This window comes from Ruditapes philippinarum, unplaced genomic scaffold (assembly GCF_026571515.1).
Source record: "Ruditapes philippinarum isolate M1 unplaced genomic scaffold, ASM2657151v2 ctg6356_1_1_1_1, whole genome shotgun sequence".
In the NCBI taxonomy this organism is placed as follows: Eukaryota; Metazoa; Mollusca; class Bivalvia; order Venerida; family Veneridae; genus Ruditapes; species Ruditapes philippinarum.
This window is the reverse complement of record NW_026864947.1, coordinates 19-17,525: the sequence shown is the minus strand read 5'-3', so window position 1 is coordinate 17,525 and position 17,507 is coordinate 19. Positions and strand designations below refer to the sequence as shown.

At 37.2% G+C, this 17,507-nt stretch overlaps 1 protein-coding gene across 1 annotated transcript; it reads left to right on the top strand.

Annotated features, from left to right (window-relative positions):
* Positions 1 to 2,106: 2,106 nt before the first annotated feature.
* LOC132727361 (heavy metal-binding protein HIP-like) lies at positions 2,107 to 6,933 on the top strand. The gene is made up of 2 exons (XM_060712799.1): positions 2,107 to 2,305; positions 6,509 to 6,933. Exons 1-2 carry the CDS (start codon positions 2,107 to 2,109, stop codon positions 6,931 to 6,933), a joined length of 624 nt encoding a protein of 207 aa, XP_060568782.1.
* The last annotated feature ends 10,574 nt before the right edge of the window (positions 6,934 to 17,507 follow it).

The window sequence follows — 17,507 nt, the reverse complement described above, 5'->3', positions numbered from 1 at the left end:
TTACGTATAAATCATAACGTATTCATTGAATGTTTTATGTATAACGTATTAATCATAACGTTTTCATGGAATGTTTTTGGTCAAAACGAGAAGAAACAAGTTGACATGACGTGAAACCTTTAGATAAGTGGAGGCCCTGATAAGCTTCCGTAACCGGGACATAATTTCATTTTTTATTTCAAATTTAGTAAGCGTAAAAATTAACAAATTTATAACAATAGAATGGTTTTACTAATTCATAAGACATTATGATTTTATAAATATACTTGCGCACATTTTCTCCGTGTAACATTAAATCGTATCACTTCTTAAAAACGAGAAACCATGGCTGTTAGCTGTTAGAAACTTTGCGAATTGATAGCATTGTGTTTTTGTTTGTTTTTTTGCTGTGATCTTACGTATAATATCTTTGACTGCGTGGAAAAATTTTAAGATACACGAACATTTAATATGATGTCTTAATAACCATCATCGTGAAGTAAATTCTTCATTTACATAATAATAATTATGTTTCTGATGTTCGTATGTTTGTTAGCAAAACGAAAGGAAAGTCTAGAAAATTAAAACAGATGAGATAAACCTGAACATGAGGTAAAAGAGGCGTTATATAATTATGTAACGACTGGTAACAAATTATTATATGTTACGTATTTATATGAGAAATATTTGTTTCCTGGGCCGAATTTCGTACTTATTTTACCGCCCAAAGTATGGAATACTGTCTTTGCTATTCTTATCTATGTTAAGTTTACATTTGCCCTATCCTTACAAATTGACGTCCTTTAAAAGCTACAAATTGTGCATTTACAGCCTTGCAGTTATATTGATCGAGTTCATGTACATTCGTTAATTCAGCACAATGACTTTAATTTATTTCCGATGATATCATATGAAAGACTGAATATTCAAAATATGTTTTTTCATAGATTTAGTCTGATATCATTTGCTGATTTTAGCAATGTCGCTTTTCCTCGAATTGTTTAAAGTAGATATTTCATTGAAGCATTATTATGAGTTCCTTGTTTACATTTATAAAATTATTGTCTTCTTTGTTGTGTAAAACATTTATTTCATAAATTATGTATTTTTTACAGTTTGACATTTCCATTTTATTTAGTTCCGCCCATTGTTTTCTCGTTTAGGGCACACGCTTTTTATTACTTGGGGACCATACGCCGCTTTTCATGGAATGGCACTACTGTGTCACATTGAAGGTTCCATGATAACCGCCGTATGAACGCATCTGCGGATGTTACTAAATTCTAAATTTTACTATTTCATGTTTAAATGTTGAATTCTGCTTAAGCCGGTGCTAGGGGGCGTGGACGGTAACTTGCACTTTCCAGTACCGTCCATGAACAGGCTCAATCAAACCGAGCCTGCAACATTTTCAATTTTGCCGTGTTGGGCTTTCTTTAGGGATTCTGTATTTATCTATATTATTGAATCACTCATCGACACATATTAAAGAATTTCTTAAATGTCGATATACCGTTAACCGTTCATAAAAGCGACGTTTAGATTGGCTGATTAGCGCTGACGTCACCAGTCCGCAAAAAAGACATGCTGAACGCTTAGAGACGTGTTGACCTGACTGTTTTATAAAGTTGAAATAGTCTTCTAAAGTTGAACGTATGCGCTATTATAGCCTGTAGTATACGATGAAAAAATATAGACTTCCTTTTGCCGATAGACTGACAAAAGTTATATTGACCTCGAACTTTTGCCCTAATATCACTTTTTGACAATATCACTTTTCTTAAATTTGGAAAACTATATATAAACCTCAACATTAGTCTATAATTGTATAATATTGTATTTTTTATGTTTAGAGACAACAAAGGAGGTGGGCAACGGCAGCATTGATTGTAACAAGGTGGCATGGATTGGATTCCGTAAAATGATTTTAATTTAATGAATACCTCGTGGCAATAATGAAGGTCGTCTGAATTATACACTTGCAAACAACTCGAGCAAGAGGTTTATCATTCGTGAAACATGTCGCTCTCTAAAATAGTGTTTCTTCTATTTCTTTTGACAAATGGAAGGAATTGTGAAGAACCTCGCTGTTCTAAATATGATTTTGAGGAAAAGGTGCTGGAAAAAATGGTACGCATAGAGTTTCAAATGGAGAGACTGAAACTTGAGGTAGAGCAATGTGTTAACAAGGTTGAAAATATCAAGACGGAAGTTAGTGATCAAATGAAAGCAAATCAACAAAAACTTGAAAATGGCTTCGAGACCAGTGTGAAAGAAGTCAGTAATGTCACATCGGCAGTTAAGGCAAAGCTTCTTGAACTTCAAGGTAAAATAACGTCATATTTACTGTTTTTCTACGATGCATGTAAGACATAATCTTTTAGATGTTTTTATTTTCGTTGAATTATTGAAGATGTGTTTTATAGATGAAACAAAGAAAAATGCATTTAACTGAAGTTAAAAAATCAAATCTGAAGTAAAGTAATTACAAACTTCATGACTATTACCTAGCACTGATGTCCCCGTAGCATTGTAGAAACCGATCAGTTAGGAAGCTTTCACGGCCGAGTGGTTAATGTCGCTGATCTCAAACAACCAGCCCAAACCGCTGTGGGTTCGAATTCTGCTAGGAACTTTGAATTCTTTTATGTGAGAAAAATACCTTATTTCTACTCAAGGGCCCGTACGTGCCAGGACAAAGTTACGTAAGATCTTCCTCCATCAGTATAGCTGAAAAGTCGCGATGGGCTAAGGCTTGGTGCGAAATTATATCCCCCCAAAAAGACTGAAGTATGTTTAAGGTCTGGGATTGACTTGGGGTCACTACAATGATATGAGGTCCGAAGCACTGCGGTTTTTTTTATATTTACTGTATTTAAACATAACATAACGGTTTAATTATATCATTGAACGTCCCGCTGATATTTATATAAATGAAGAATGTAAAATTGTGTATTGTAACACAGTTTACTAGTATTCATCTTCAGATTTCTCAGTCATACGATTTTTGCACTTGAAAATATCTACAGAATGCAAGTTATTGACATGAACTACTAAATTAGTAATTTTATAAAAGACTTGTTTTAAATTAGTACTTTCGTGAGCATTTCTTATTAAAAATGTAATGTGGTTAACCTTGAATGTGAAAAGTAAACAATACTTGTTATGTTTTGCATCCGTTAAATTGAATAAAAAGCAAAAATCTTTTCTAATAATATTTATTTTTTTTAAAGAGTTTATAAAACAGCACATATGTAATGTCGTGGCTCTTTTAAATGTTGCAACGCCGATAAAAGTCGCACTCGCTGCAAAATGTCGTACTATTGCCACTTAATGTCGTTGACGCCGTAAATGTCGCAAAATCTTGTATCATAAAAGTAATGTCGCAACACGGCCGTTTAATGTTGCACGATTTTCCCTTACCGTTAAATGTCATAACACATCGCAATTTCAACAAATGTTTTACGTCAATATTAAGGCCCTCTTAGTGATAAAACTCATTTGTTTTTTCCCCATTTAGCAACCCAGATGTTGTGGGTTTAAGTCATAGCATCAGCTTGAGATGGATCTAACACACCTAAAAGATTATCCTAAAAAAATAGACTTAGTCTTAAATTATAGATCAGTATTTTATACTGTGTATCGGCCTCCCACCTACAAGCATGTATGCTTGTGGATTTAAAAGTATTATAGGTATTATTATATTGTCACAATTGGATTACAGTTTGATACATTTCATTGATGCAAACAAACCTTATTCGTTTTTTGCTTTTATATTCTTTTTTCTTTCATTGCCAGTAAAAAGTATCTTCATTCCCAGTTTATGCTTTTGAACTCCTCCACCTAGACCACCAGTACGACAGATACTTTACTTATTGGTCTAACCTGGTGGTCTTGTTATTACACAAGATGATACTTACATGTCAAATTTAATATGATTTGTTTCTAGTTACTTAAGTTCACGTTTTATTTAATGGCAACAAGCGATGTAATAGGACAGTGTTGCGCGTTAAGATACCAGTCATGTGTCACAGAAACAGTATTCAAGTGAGGAATCGCATTTTCGGTGGATTTAGCACGGATTAACATTCCTGTTCAATGACAAAAGTCTTGCCTAAAATGATCTACATTAGGAAGAAAATTTCCACTGGAATTAAGATTTACTTGCCTTAATTATTATACATTGAAGTATTTTAAATTATCTTATTGCAAGACATATCGTTTACATTAGTTACATAGATTTGAAAGACTGAAATTTATGTTAGTTCTTATTATTGTCAACCCTCTTTTGTATACATGAGTGAACTCGTTTTAGATTGTACTTGTATCCTTACTAGATTCACTTGGTTTGTAGATTCAAATTTATAAGGACTCAGACACATGGTACATTTTTTTACTTTCCTTTTTTTCGTGTTTTTTTCTTTCTTTCTTTCTTTCTTTCTTTCTTTCTTTCTTTATTTTTATTGATTCAATTCTTCAAAATTTTACACTTTTCGTTTTCGTTTGAGTTAAACATTTTGTCTTTGATAATTATTGATGAAAAAGTAAAATTCTTCCGTTTAATCCATCCTATTAGAATATGACATATTTTCAAACTGGTCCTTCCGAACGGAAAACAAAACGAGAGCATTTAATAGTAATCCACATGAAAAGAAATTTCGCGAAGTTGTATCATGTATTCCATTTCTGACAGTTTGATGCCGTTGAAACTTATGCTAAAAATTGCATATAATTAGTCTTACAGGATGAAAATGTTTATGGTATATTTATTAGACTTTGGTATCGCCTGAATTTGTACTAGCCTGCTATGTAAAATGACAGGTCACTTATCTATGTCACATGTAGGTAGACTAGTGTATGTAACATAGAAAATCCTTTTCAAATATTTTATCACTATTTGAAAACATTGAATTCCATAAATCACAGACATCTGTAATTACTGACCATTTTGAGTGCTTGGGCCATTTGGTGAAAGCTGGAGTTCGAGGAAGGGAAAACAATCGGATTGTTAAGGAGTTTTAGGTTATTTTCTATTGCGTTATTCAGTATGAAATTCTAACGGCTAGCCGTGACAGAATGATAAGACCTACAAAAATAAGTGTTCCCAGATGTTTATTGCTAGTTATATTGGAATTTAAACACTCACGCACGCACAATCGAACAGGTACCGTAAATTATTAATTTTTGTTGGTGATGGAACTCATCGAATATATTGAATGTGCCTGTGACGCCTGTAAAAATAATCAAGTTGATATTCAGATTGTAGAATGCCAGTACTCACAGTAATATATACGAAATAAGCAGTCTGATACAATTTTTATTTTTTGTTGGATTTTACTACGCACCAACGCTGTAAGGTAACATTGCAACTAGTGAAGAAATACCTCAGGTGCCCCCTCATCTTATTTCAACCAGCGACTTGTCGTAAACTAGGTGTTGCATCTTCCTCCTATAAAAAAGAATACCAACAGCAGTAAGGGGCAAGTGGGTGGACAGTAGTAAAGATATAAACTTGTCTAAGTACGCAAAGCAATTTACAAAAGATTAGTATAATATGCACATAACACTCATAGTTGCATACTATACTTTAATAAATCGCTTTTAAATTTAAGTTTCAAACATAAAGGATATTTAAAAAGCATATTTCGTCTTGAGTCAGCAGATGAATCGGGACATTTCTTTATGTCCCATAAAGTTATTAAATATGTACGAATATTAACTCAATGTTTATTGTAATATAATACCACTAGCTTACTTAATTTTATCAAAAAATACATTATGCGACATTAAGCGGTAATGTTGCGACATTTAACGGCAAGAGAAATTCGTGCGACATTGAACGGTAGCAGAGTTTGCGACATTTAGCGGCGGTTGCGGCACAGCGCAATCGTGCGACATTTAGCGTCTGTGCGACATTTAGCGGCATTGCGACATATAAAGGCGCTACAAAAGTTGTATGTTTTTTCGTTTAACAGTGTGCAACATACAGTGAATATATGAAAGTACTGGTCCCGGCACTTTACTTTCAAATAAAGTACTGGTACTGCAGAACTTAACCAAGATCTAGTACTGGTACTAATGAGTACTGGTTCTTAATGACTATACCCCTTGTACTGGTGCATGTCTATATAGTATCAATACTCTCACAAACAATATTTTTGGAACCTTTATATTGTCCATAAATATTTGATCTACATACATTTTATGATGTGTTTTCGGTGTAAAATATAATTCAAATGTATTATAAAGCATAAACAGCCCCAAACAAATAGATACTTTATTTTCATTTTTCTTAAGCCTTTCATTTTTGACAATTTAAAGGTTAAGATAGTTGCCCCTTATATATCATGAAACTAATAAACGGACTCGAAGACGATAAATATGAACTTATTTCGCTAACAAATATTTGATCTAACTTTTAAATTCATCGTTAATTATCAGTATGATTGTGTTTTACCAAACGATATAAAGTTTTCTTTGAATAAACATAATTTCCTGTTTGTGAATTCATTTTATTTTTGTTTTCTAGATACAGTAACACCAACTGTTGCATTTAAGGCAAGGTTAAACTCCCATACTGCAGTGGTGGGAGGTCGGACTATAGTGTTTCCAGTATTAATCTTCCGGGAAGGAGATGCGTATAAACCAAATACCGGAAAATTTACAGCACCCGTTAGTGGGATGTATATGTTTAGTTTAGCATTCTGTGTTTATTCAAAGAAGACATTGACTGTTAGTATAATGATTGAAGGTAAAAGATATACAACGTCATTATTCTACGGTGATGATAACAGAGGATGTTCATCTGCTGATACAGTTGCGATAGTGACGGCCGGACAGAAGGTATGGGTCGAGGCTATACCCGGCGGTATTGATAGTGGTACCATTATATATCAGACTGATTCATACCGTTGGAATACATTCTCCGGGGCATTAATAAACAGGAGGATTTAATTCTATGTCAACTTTGTTACAACAAGTTGTATAGTAAGGAGCCGAATGTTCTGATGTTATGAGAAAACTTGTTCATGCATTTTTATCATAATGCAGAAATACTAGTGCATTTATTATGCAGACTTTATTGCTATTGATGACAAACATCTTAACACTTATCAATAAAACTTACCGATGTTAATCATTTACTTTACAAGGTATATATCATCTGTTTTGCTATTTATGTGGTTTAGTAGACATGCATTTGTTTATATAGCAATGGGGAAAATTTTAGACTTGATTTTGTGCATTTTTTTCTTGGTTTAACAAAATCACATTGTTTTTAATTTTTCTAATAAAAATAGCTTTTCTGATGTACAACATATCACTGAGCTTTAAGGGTTCAAAAAAAACGTTTAACTGAATCGATAGTGCCATATTTGAATATCATATTCTTTTTATAATTATCTAATTTTATCTACCTAATAAATAACGTGCCAATGAGCCAGTCTATAGTCGATCGTTCTAGTCTAATGACGGGAACCAATTTCAGGCAGGGAACAAGAGGTATCATTAAAATACGCAACGGAGATTTTATTGGCGACACGGCGACATGTAATTCATGAAAATAATTAACATTTAAGTTATAAAACAGATTAACTGATTGAAAAAGTACGTTTATTTTTAAATGTATCACAAATATTTGCAAAAGGTTATTTTGAAGGATTCTGTGACTGACGATTGTTCTCTTTCACCTTGATTTTTACTACATTTAGTGGTCCTATACCTAGATTCTAGCAATCGCAACTACTCGGCCCTTTCCGTCAGTCTTCGGATAAGGATTATTATTATTATAGATAATAGCCGACGCAGTTCCGAATGAGATTCTAGGCGAATGCAATCTTTAGTTTAATCAAGTAGTTTAATCTTTTATAAATAAGAAAACAAAACGTAACTAAGAATTGATTATATATCAATTTATTCATAGCTATTATTTGATTTTACAGACACATTTTTGCTATTTTTTAAAAAAGAGACAGTTCGTCCTCAAATTCATTCGAACGAACATTATGCAATTCGCGCCAATATTGAAATGGACATATTCTCGGCACATATTGTCTTGAATTCATTTTAAGTTTACCAATCATTTCATTTTTTTTTTGTTATCAAATTTATTTTGCTTCGTTGCATTGTCGCAACAGACAAACATTTCAGACTTTCAGACACATAACAAGAACTGGAGAAAACTTGATTACTGCTTCGGATATTCAACTGTGATAGAAAACGATTTTCAATTCAGATTTGTACATTACCTGTGACTGTTCACATCATTTTGCGGCGTCTTTTATATGTAGCATCAACATTTAACTTGTTTCTTTTGGTATGAAATATATTCAAATCATTGTAACATATTAATTGCTGTTAAAGTGCCAATTCGGTGACAGATGTTTCGTAGTTCTATTTTTATTTAATGAAAGGAGAACACCATTCAATATTGTTTTATTAATAATATATTAATTGATATATTATTGTTTTTTGTTCGAATCCTGTCAAGGACTTGGAATTATGTTGATGTGAGGAAAGCATCTTGCTGGCATACGGAGGGTTTGTGGTTCTAGTGAGGTACCATCTTGTGCCTAAAATAATGCACGTATAGGCCTGAGGTATTCTTCCACCAGTAAAGCTGGAAAGTCGCCATAAAAGCTCAACAGTGTCGACATGCCTTACAACACCCTTCATAATAATACTCTAATGTTTGTATATATGATCACATTTTGGTGATTCTTAACCTGTCTTTAGATAAATCACAACGTTCAGATCATATTGTTTCATATTGCATTACCTGATATATATATTTAACTTATTTAAAGAGGCAATATCTTATGAAGTGTTTTATAAAATTCATATAGAGTAAAATTATGCTGTTTCCATAATATTATGGTAGGTTCTCAAAACAGTTTAAACATAAAATGTTCCTATTATTTAACGTTAAAAACGGAACAAAATAGTGTATTATTAAAAGTAGGGCATGAATCGTTTGCGAACTATATTCTATAATACAGGTCTTTTGAAAGTATTCTTTGTTTGGTAACTACAGGCAGCAGATACATTAAGAACTTTAGTCATCAATAAACAATAGACAATTGTTTATATCGTTTTACAAATTTGAAAATCACACTCAATGTTTCTTTTTCTTACATTTAAACCTTATAGTAAACACTAGGAAAAGGTTGAAACATTTTTCTTCTCTTTTTTTTTGTAATTGCATAAAAATATGTGTTTATCGATATTACAGCTAATTTCCTATTTTTAATATCTCATAACATCTTGTGTCAATATAGAATGTTTACTTTTCATGATTTTAACAAACACAGAAAGGGGCAATGTCTCTCTAGTTAAATATCATTCACTTTTTAGTACAAAAATCACACATCATCTTGAAATGACATCATTATATTTCGTACTTGAATAGAGAACAGATAAGGCATTAGGCAAAAGTATGTTTTTTGATTGACACCAGGAAAGAAGGCAGTACATAAATAGTACATAGCAGAAGCTTTTGTCTTGTGTAATCTTTGAGATATTTGTTGTTGTTGTTTTTGTTTTTGTTTGTTTGTTTGTTTGTTGTTTGTTTGTTTGTCAGTCTTTCTGTTTCTGTAATGCTCATATGTCGACTTTATATTAGTGGAGGAAGACCTAATGTACCCCTCCATGTCTTAATTCGGACATGAGCGAGCACCAACGACATTCCGAAAACTAGCTAGATAACCTCACGTGAAATGGTCAGGATACAAACACACACACACACACACTCACCGATTTTACGTGTGCGTCTATCGTATTCAGAACCATATTTTCATGTTTCTGATCCAGACATGCGAAACTGGATTTTCTCACAGATAAGTAGGATGAATTGTGTTCGAACACTTCATGTAAAACACATTATTGTTTACACTATTTCTTCCTCTTTAATACAGCCAATCTGTTTTCTGATGATCACAAGAATCTATGAACAAATGATGAGGTTGAAATGAAACTTTCATGTGTATATTTTACAATGTGAATTATCTCAGAAGTGTAAGGTTCTAATTTGGTTTGTTGATGTTTTATTGGATTGTTACCATTTAATGTGTTGAAATAAGTGTGAAGTATTTACAAATTAAAGACATGATGCTTATAGATACCAATACATGATGTATTTAAAATACTTTTTCTTTAAAAATATATCGTTTCATAACATTTTGTGTTAATTTTTTTCTACTTCATTCCCTGGTCTTTTATACAATTTAAGCTATCCAAATAGGTTACGAATCTCGGTGATTCTACTCGGATGTCCGTTCGTGCCTGAAGTAATGCCCTGAAAGGCACCCGGGGTTTAACTTCACCAGTAAAGACTGGATTGTCGCCATAAGACCTGTACTGTGACTTAAAATACTACAAAAAGGTGTATCTAGGTTAAAAGTAAGGTAGGGGCTACTGAAATAGGGCCCATTGAATTTCTTCTATACATACAATAAGGTTTTGTTTACATTGTTCATACAAAATATGCATTTTGATGTTTTGTGTTAGTACAGTAGGGTGAACGTGTCAGTTTACACGCAAAACGCACGTTACACGCTATACGAACGCACGTTACACGCTATACGAACGCACGTTATACGCACGCAAAACGAAACGAAATACGCAGACGCACGCAAAACGATATACGCTAAACGAAATACGCTAAACGATATACGCACGCTAAAACGCACGCAAAATGAAAACGTTTCTAAACCTTTATTAAAACATCGTAATCATTTTAAGTTTTTAACAACTTTAGCTACATGTAGAACGTTTAAGCGATAAATTTTGATTATCATATAGATCTATATGGTAGCTAGAAATGTATTTTAAACGAGTTTATGTAAGAACTGAAATGCACTCAACCTAGCACCGAAATTAATTTTTGTCACAACCTCAACAAATGATTTTTAGATATATTTATAAGCTATCATGCGCTAATATCGAAAGTAAAAAAGTTAGGGTAACGTGTTCCTTTTTATGCGCAATCGGATAAAGAACTATCCCTTGCATTCACTACGTAATCTCTACGTAATAGTCCAAAATGGCCGATATTGAAAAATTCATTGCAAATTTTCATAAATATACAGTGCTAACAATTAAATTCAGATGGATTGATGAGGCAAATCTATATATTAATTGAGGCTGCATCATAAACAATCGAACTATATAATCTTGAGTGTAAAATAAAGGAATTAACTATTTTGGCAGAAGTATAGAACTGTCGCGATTGATTATAAAGGGATTGACAATACAAACAATCGACTTACCTTCCACGTCTGGATCGTAGCCAAGCTAGGAATTGCCTAATTCTTCTGGTTATATATAATACACAAATATGGCGCCCAACTGTCAGCCTAACACACTAGTTCCGGTTGGTCCGGAACCTTCCGTTAACTACCGTCAACTCCCGTAACCAGTACCATACGGTACTACACTCCTCCCCGTCCTATTCTTTAGGAGGGGTCTGTGGCTCCAGGAAGTTTGCCAAGCACTGACGCCTCTCTAGTCCTAGGGCAGACTAGAGTTTCCCGGTTGATACCGGTACTGGTACTTGACCATGATGCCAGAGGGCTGGTCAACATGGCCTACTTGACTGAACCGTACCGATTTCAGCCAAGCCTCAAACCCAGACACTCAATGGCTGTCAGACACTTTAGGAAAGCTAAGGAGTTGGGACTCCTCAGCTGACAAGCTGAACAGATTTCAGATTGTCTTCCTGGTGTCTTTCCAGCATGGATATCAATGACAGTAGACAGCGCCACTGCAACAAAACTGTCACAGCATTACCTTTTACCTTTGGGGTAAGATCTTTGGGCAAGGGTACCCTAAGAACCTCACAGAACTCCTTCGCTGCTTTCCTGTGATTACTGGTGCAAGTTTCCTGAAAAACCGGAACACCAGCACACTCCAGGTAAGTTACGAGGTCAAACAAAGTGCTATTAGACCCCAATAACCACCTGATCACCAGCTTCAAAGCACCAATCCTTCTGTTAGTAATGCTTTCACCTGTCAAACACATTTGGAATATGCCAGGGAGGTGGGCCTCCATAGCATGTCTCTGGGTAAGATCCTCATAACATCCCGGCACTGGGCACCGAGATCCTTGCTGGCCACAGGGAATATCCTCTAAAATCTGTGCCAGCAACGGAACATCTACATTATCAGGAATGGCCCTGATATCAGATGTTCGGTCTCTAACGCAACCTATACTTACCTTCTTTTCCCCTCCACTGAAGGTTTGGCCTTCAGAGAGGGACTGTTGACCATGCTCACCGACCTTATTGGCAAGGACCGGCTGGCCATCTGCATCTGATTGGTTTTCGTGAAAATCAATCCCGTAGATGACAGAAACCCTGGTACCCTGCTGGCCACCTAAACCGGAATCCAAAGACTCCACTGGTTTGGTTACCAACGGTACCACCTCATCTACATCTGTGAAGAACTTGACCCAATTGGTATGGGCCTTTTTTACAATCTTCACATCCACCACAAGGCAGCTGATCCAGCCGCGCACCAGCAATTCCACCTCGGCATGTCCCACTTTGCAGTGGTATTTTTGAAATTGCGTCAGCATTGGAATGCTCGCGACTCACACGATGTCTCAACACCATGTTAAACTGGGACAGCTCTTCCAGCCATCTCCCCAGCTGCCCTTGTGGCTCCCTGAAATTCATCAGCCACCTCAGACTTGAATGGTCAGTCCTGACCACAAATGGTCTTCCTAGCAAGTAGTGTCGGAACTGTTTGGTGAACCGAACTACTGCTAGCAGCTCTTTCCTGGTCATGCAATAACCCTGTTGCTCCTTGGTAAGAGCACAGCTACCAAAAGCAATAACTTTCTCTTGGCCCTCTTGCACCTGCAAGAGCTCTGCTCCAATCGAATCATTGGAAGCGACCGTTTCCAAGATAAATTCGTCATGTTGATTTGGCAACGCTAACACAGGAGGTTGCGTCAACAAGCACTTCAAAGTCCTGAATGACTCTGCTTGTTCTTCGCCCCAGACAAATATGATAAACAAGATCAACAAGGAAAGGCGGCGTTCAATGAACGCAACCCCCACATGACCCAGCAACAAGAACCAATGGCAAGGAGCCCAGGGGGACCCCAAACAAAAACAGGACAGGGCAAAGACAGAGCACGGACAGGTTAATCATTAAATGATAATTAATTTTCTTGGCTTTTTTAAAGTTGGGCTTTGCTGTGACGGCGTACAATGGGGTGCTACCCTAGAGAAGTCCTTAAAAAAAAACACTCTGTGATAGTTTACCACCCCATAAACCTCTCTACCTGCTTGGCACTGTTTGGAACAGGCCAATCCTTCACCACTGCTATGTCATGCTCTGTCATAGCAATGCTGTCTTTGCCGACTTTACGGCCTAAAAACTCTTCTTCTTGTTGGAGAAGATACATTCCTTCGCTTAAGCTTTAGCTTATGCCTCGAAATCTCGAAAGAGCCTCCCGCAAGTTTGAGAGATGGTCCTCAAAATTGCATCAAGCACAATGATATCATCGAGAAAATTGCCAGGACTTCTTCGATGTAAAACTCTCAGGACTAAGTCCATTGCTCTGGCAAATGTGGCTGGGGCACCACACAACCCAAAGCCTTCTCTGATGTTCAACTGGAAGAATGCGGAGTTGGCATCCAATTTTGAAAACCAAACACTGCCAGCAAATGTGTCCATGCAATCATCGACTAAAGGCAAAGGATACACGTCTTTGACTGTAACCTTATTCAACTTCCTATAGTCTATGCAATAACGCACAGAGCCGTCATGATTCCTAATCAAAACTGGAGCAGATGCCCATTTTGGATGTGGCATCTGTGTACACCCCCAGCCTTTCAGCATTTCCTGAGGCTGGGCCTCTTCTTCCCCTGCAAAGCATGCAGGCTTTTGCCTCATACCTTGCTTCACAGGCTTCGCCTCCCCGGTATCTGTATCACGTTCCTCATCAGTTAAGTCACCAAGGTCAAGTTCACCATTGATGAAGACATCTTGGAACTCAATCAGCAATTGCACTATTGAATCCGTTTGACCTTCATCAAGGCTGCCACAAGAGGTGTCATAGACCTCCTGCAGGTGTGGTGGTATTGGACCAACCGCACCTGATGTTTCAAACACTTTGCTGGGCAAAGATGTTTCAACATCACACTCATTCCTGACAACTTCACTGATCGCAAATGCCCTCCCTATCTCTGTTCCCCTCCTGACAAGGCGGTAGCTATCTGATGGATTAACAAGACACAACACAGGGGTGTTAGTGCCTTCATGTAACACTCGGGGAGCCAGAAATTTCTTCTGGTTCACTGGTTCCACGATATAGCTATGCAGGGGAGAGTGTAACCTGCATTGGACTCTCGCCACAGAGTGTGGAGGTATAACCTGTCTCTTAGACACCGTGACTTTGGATACCACGGGACTATCGGATGAAAGAACATCTAGGGAGATGCGCATACCATCAAAGTAGAGCTCTGCTTTGCTCATATCTAGCACAGATTTTGCCAGGATCACGAAGCAAATCAAAGCCCAACAGCATTTGTTGCTCAATGGGGGCAACAAACATGTTGACCTGGTACCACTGGTGACCAACCTTCAACTTTAAACGGACCGGCTACAAAGGCTGCCATAGACAATTCCCTGCCGGCAGTTTTTTGCAGCTTGACATCCCTTATTCTTGGGGGGCTTGTGCTTTCAGGGAATAGTAGACCTTATCAGAAATGATGGTCACCTGGGCAGCGTATCTACCACTGCTGTTAACTTGGACATCCCCTACTTGGACCCCCATGGTAAACTGGGAAGAGGAATTGACCTGACAGACAACAATAGGTTCTGGTTCGACTCCCCCATGCATACTTGGCTGAAATTGGCAAGCCCAACCGGGATTTTTTTAATTTTTGCAGGTCTTGTCTGCAGACAGGGACGGGAAACGACCTACTTTTTCACTGTCCCTTTCTAGTTTAACGACTTATGGTTGTCGTTAAGCTTTGGGCAATTTCTTTTAAAATGCCCTATTTTGCCACAATGGTAGCATCTGGCTGATCTGCTGGGTTGGGACAAATCTGACAAAAAGGTTTTTGTCAGTCTCTGCTCCAAGTCATTTAAGGCTTTGCTTAAATCATCGGTTGACATAGGCTCTGCCTGCTCCTCCCGTGATGGCTGGGATGCAACAGCAAAAACCTTTTCCGGTTTCTTCCGGTCACCATACATGGCTACATACACCTGCTGGTACTGGCGTACCATTTGTATGGCTGCATGCACAGACTCTGGTTGCTGCATGCAAACATGGTGACCGGCCTCTTTGTCAACCATACCCTGACAGAATCTGTTCACTGTTTGGACAGTGACAAACTCCTCTGGCAGCTTCTTAAAAGCTCTATAACCCTAGAGTGAGCACTCGGTCAGCCCACTCATCTAGGGACTCGGTTGTCTCTTGTGCTGCATTCTGAAAACTTACCTGTGCAGCAGCTGGCAACTCATGTTGGCCAAATCGGGCAGCCAACTTGCTAACCAGCCTCTTGTAGGTAAGCTGACCTTCTTGTTCACAGATAAGCGCATAATACTCTAGCGCTTTACCATCTAAACAGCAGACAAGGCAGCTAACTTGTTCTTCATCAGTCCACTCGCCTTGTTGGACATAGCGAGTGAACTTTAAAAAAGAGCGGTTCCCAAGCACTCTTACCATCATATGATAAGTGTTCGGGAAGGCAGATATCCGGTTACGAACCCTAGAAACGCCTATGGGCAGATGGTGCCCTGGCGAACATAGAGTCATCACTGCAATCACTATCCACTACCTGGTCAAAAACGTATGGGTACGTTTATGGGTGGAATAGTCTGGAAGTGGTAAGGTAGGGGGGTGTGTGGATTTTGACTTTTTGGCAGTAAAATCCGCAGGAGTCATCAACTTCAGATTTTATCTGGAAAAATCTTGTCGTCTGTTGCAAGGGTGCAAACAGATGACCGTTGTTGCTGCTTGTGAGCAGCCAGAACATTGGTTGCCGCTTTCACCACCTTCACCATTTCCAACCAATCATGCGTACTTGGCTGAATATCTTCCTCCTCCTCGTCCGTGTCTACCTCCAAGCTAGACTGGCCTAGCTTGTCAGTATTCTCAGCTGACAGAGACATATTCTGACTAAAAGTCCATCATAGCAAGTATCTCAGGGGAGAACCTGCGACGACAGATAACTCTAAAATCTCCCTGGTTATATTACCAGAGCTCTCCCTCACTGCAATGAGCGCCTTGGCTAGGCTTGCACCCACATTAGGTATTGCCTTTAGCCTTTCCTCAGACGCAAAGTTAATGGCAACCAAGGGTGGTTGCACAAACCTCTGCTTCCTGAGAAAATATCTCGAACTTTCCTTTTATATTTGATATTCTCCATAACAACGAAAGATACCGAGAAATATTCAAGTTAAAATGTGTTTTAACTAAATAAATCTCAATATCTATCTTCTCCCCCTTTATATAGCAAAAGGGCTAAATGGAGTTTATCAAAATATAACAGTTACTGTACCAGTGGCAGCAGAACGAAAAGGAAATCCGAAAAATAAACAAATTCCAAAGAATTTGGTCCTTCCAGGCAACGTCTAACCTAAGCGGAATTTGATGGCAAATTCCCGCTTAACTACGATTATTTACGTAGAAATTCTGGTTTAAATCGTTCAAGCAGATTGGCCCACTATGAACAAAACCAAGAATTCAGGTAGACTCCGTTCTATGAGTGCAGAATTTGAGGGCAAATTCGTACACAATCGGTAAAATTATGGGACCTTTGGTAGCGTCTATCTTTTTCGGAACGGAATTCGTAAAAATTACCGCTGCCACCAATATAGAACTGTCGCGATTGATTATAAAGGGATTGACAATACAAACAATCGGCTTACCTTCCGCGTCTGGATCGTAGCCAAGCTAGGAATTGCCTAATTCTTCTGGTTATATATAATACACAAATATGGCGCCCAACTGTCAGCCTAACACACTAGTTCCGGTTGGTCCGGAACCTTCCGTTAACTACCGTCAACTCCCGTAACCAGTACCATACGGTACTACAGAAGTCACGAAAAACAGATTTCATCCAACACATAAACTCCCTTAAGGGCCCCACAGATTAGGAACGCAGCTACCAAGCAGCCAAGGTATTCATTACGAGGCTTCAGCAGCTAAGGTTAACACGTTACAATATTCTAAAACAAAACATCTATCAAAGATTTTTTTTTATTGAGGATATTGAAAAATTGGACAATAATAAAAATGGATGAGAATGACAACGAGGTATGTTTAAACGTTATTATTTAGATTTCTTTTTATTTGTTGTAATATTAATTTTTTACAAATTATAATAATTATAAAAAGCAGAGGCAAGTTTTATTGAAGAATCATTGATACATATAAGTGATGGATACCACGTCACAAAAATTAAATTTCTGCAATATGGAAATAATTTATGAATGGATACCACGTTCAACTGTTCAAACACACAACAGCGATGGATATACATCGCGTTGTTATTGACCGTTCATAATGGACG

Bases quoted from the DNA above. Each gene is read 5' to 3' on its own strand.
- LOC132727361 (XM_060712799.1), top strand. From the start codon at position 2,107: ATGGTACGCATAGAGTTTCAAATGGAGAGACTGAAACTTGAGGTAGAG. The intron at 2,306-6,508 runs GTAAAATAACGT...TTTGTTTTCTAG, and splicing joins AAAGCTTCTTGAACTTCAAG to ATACAGTAACACCAACTGTT.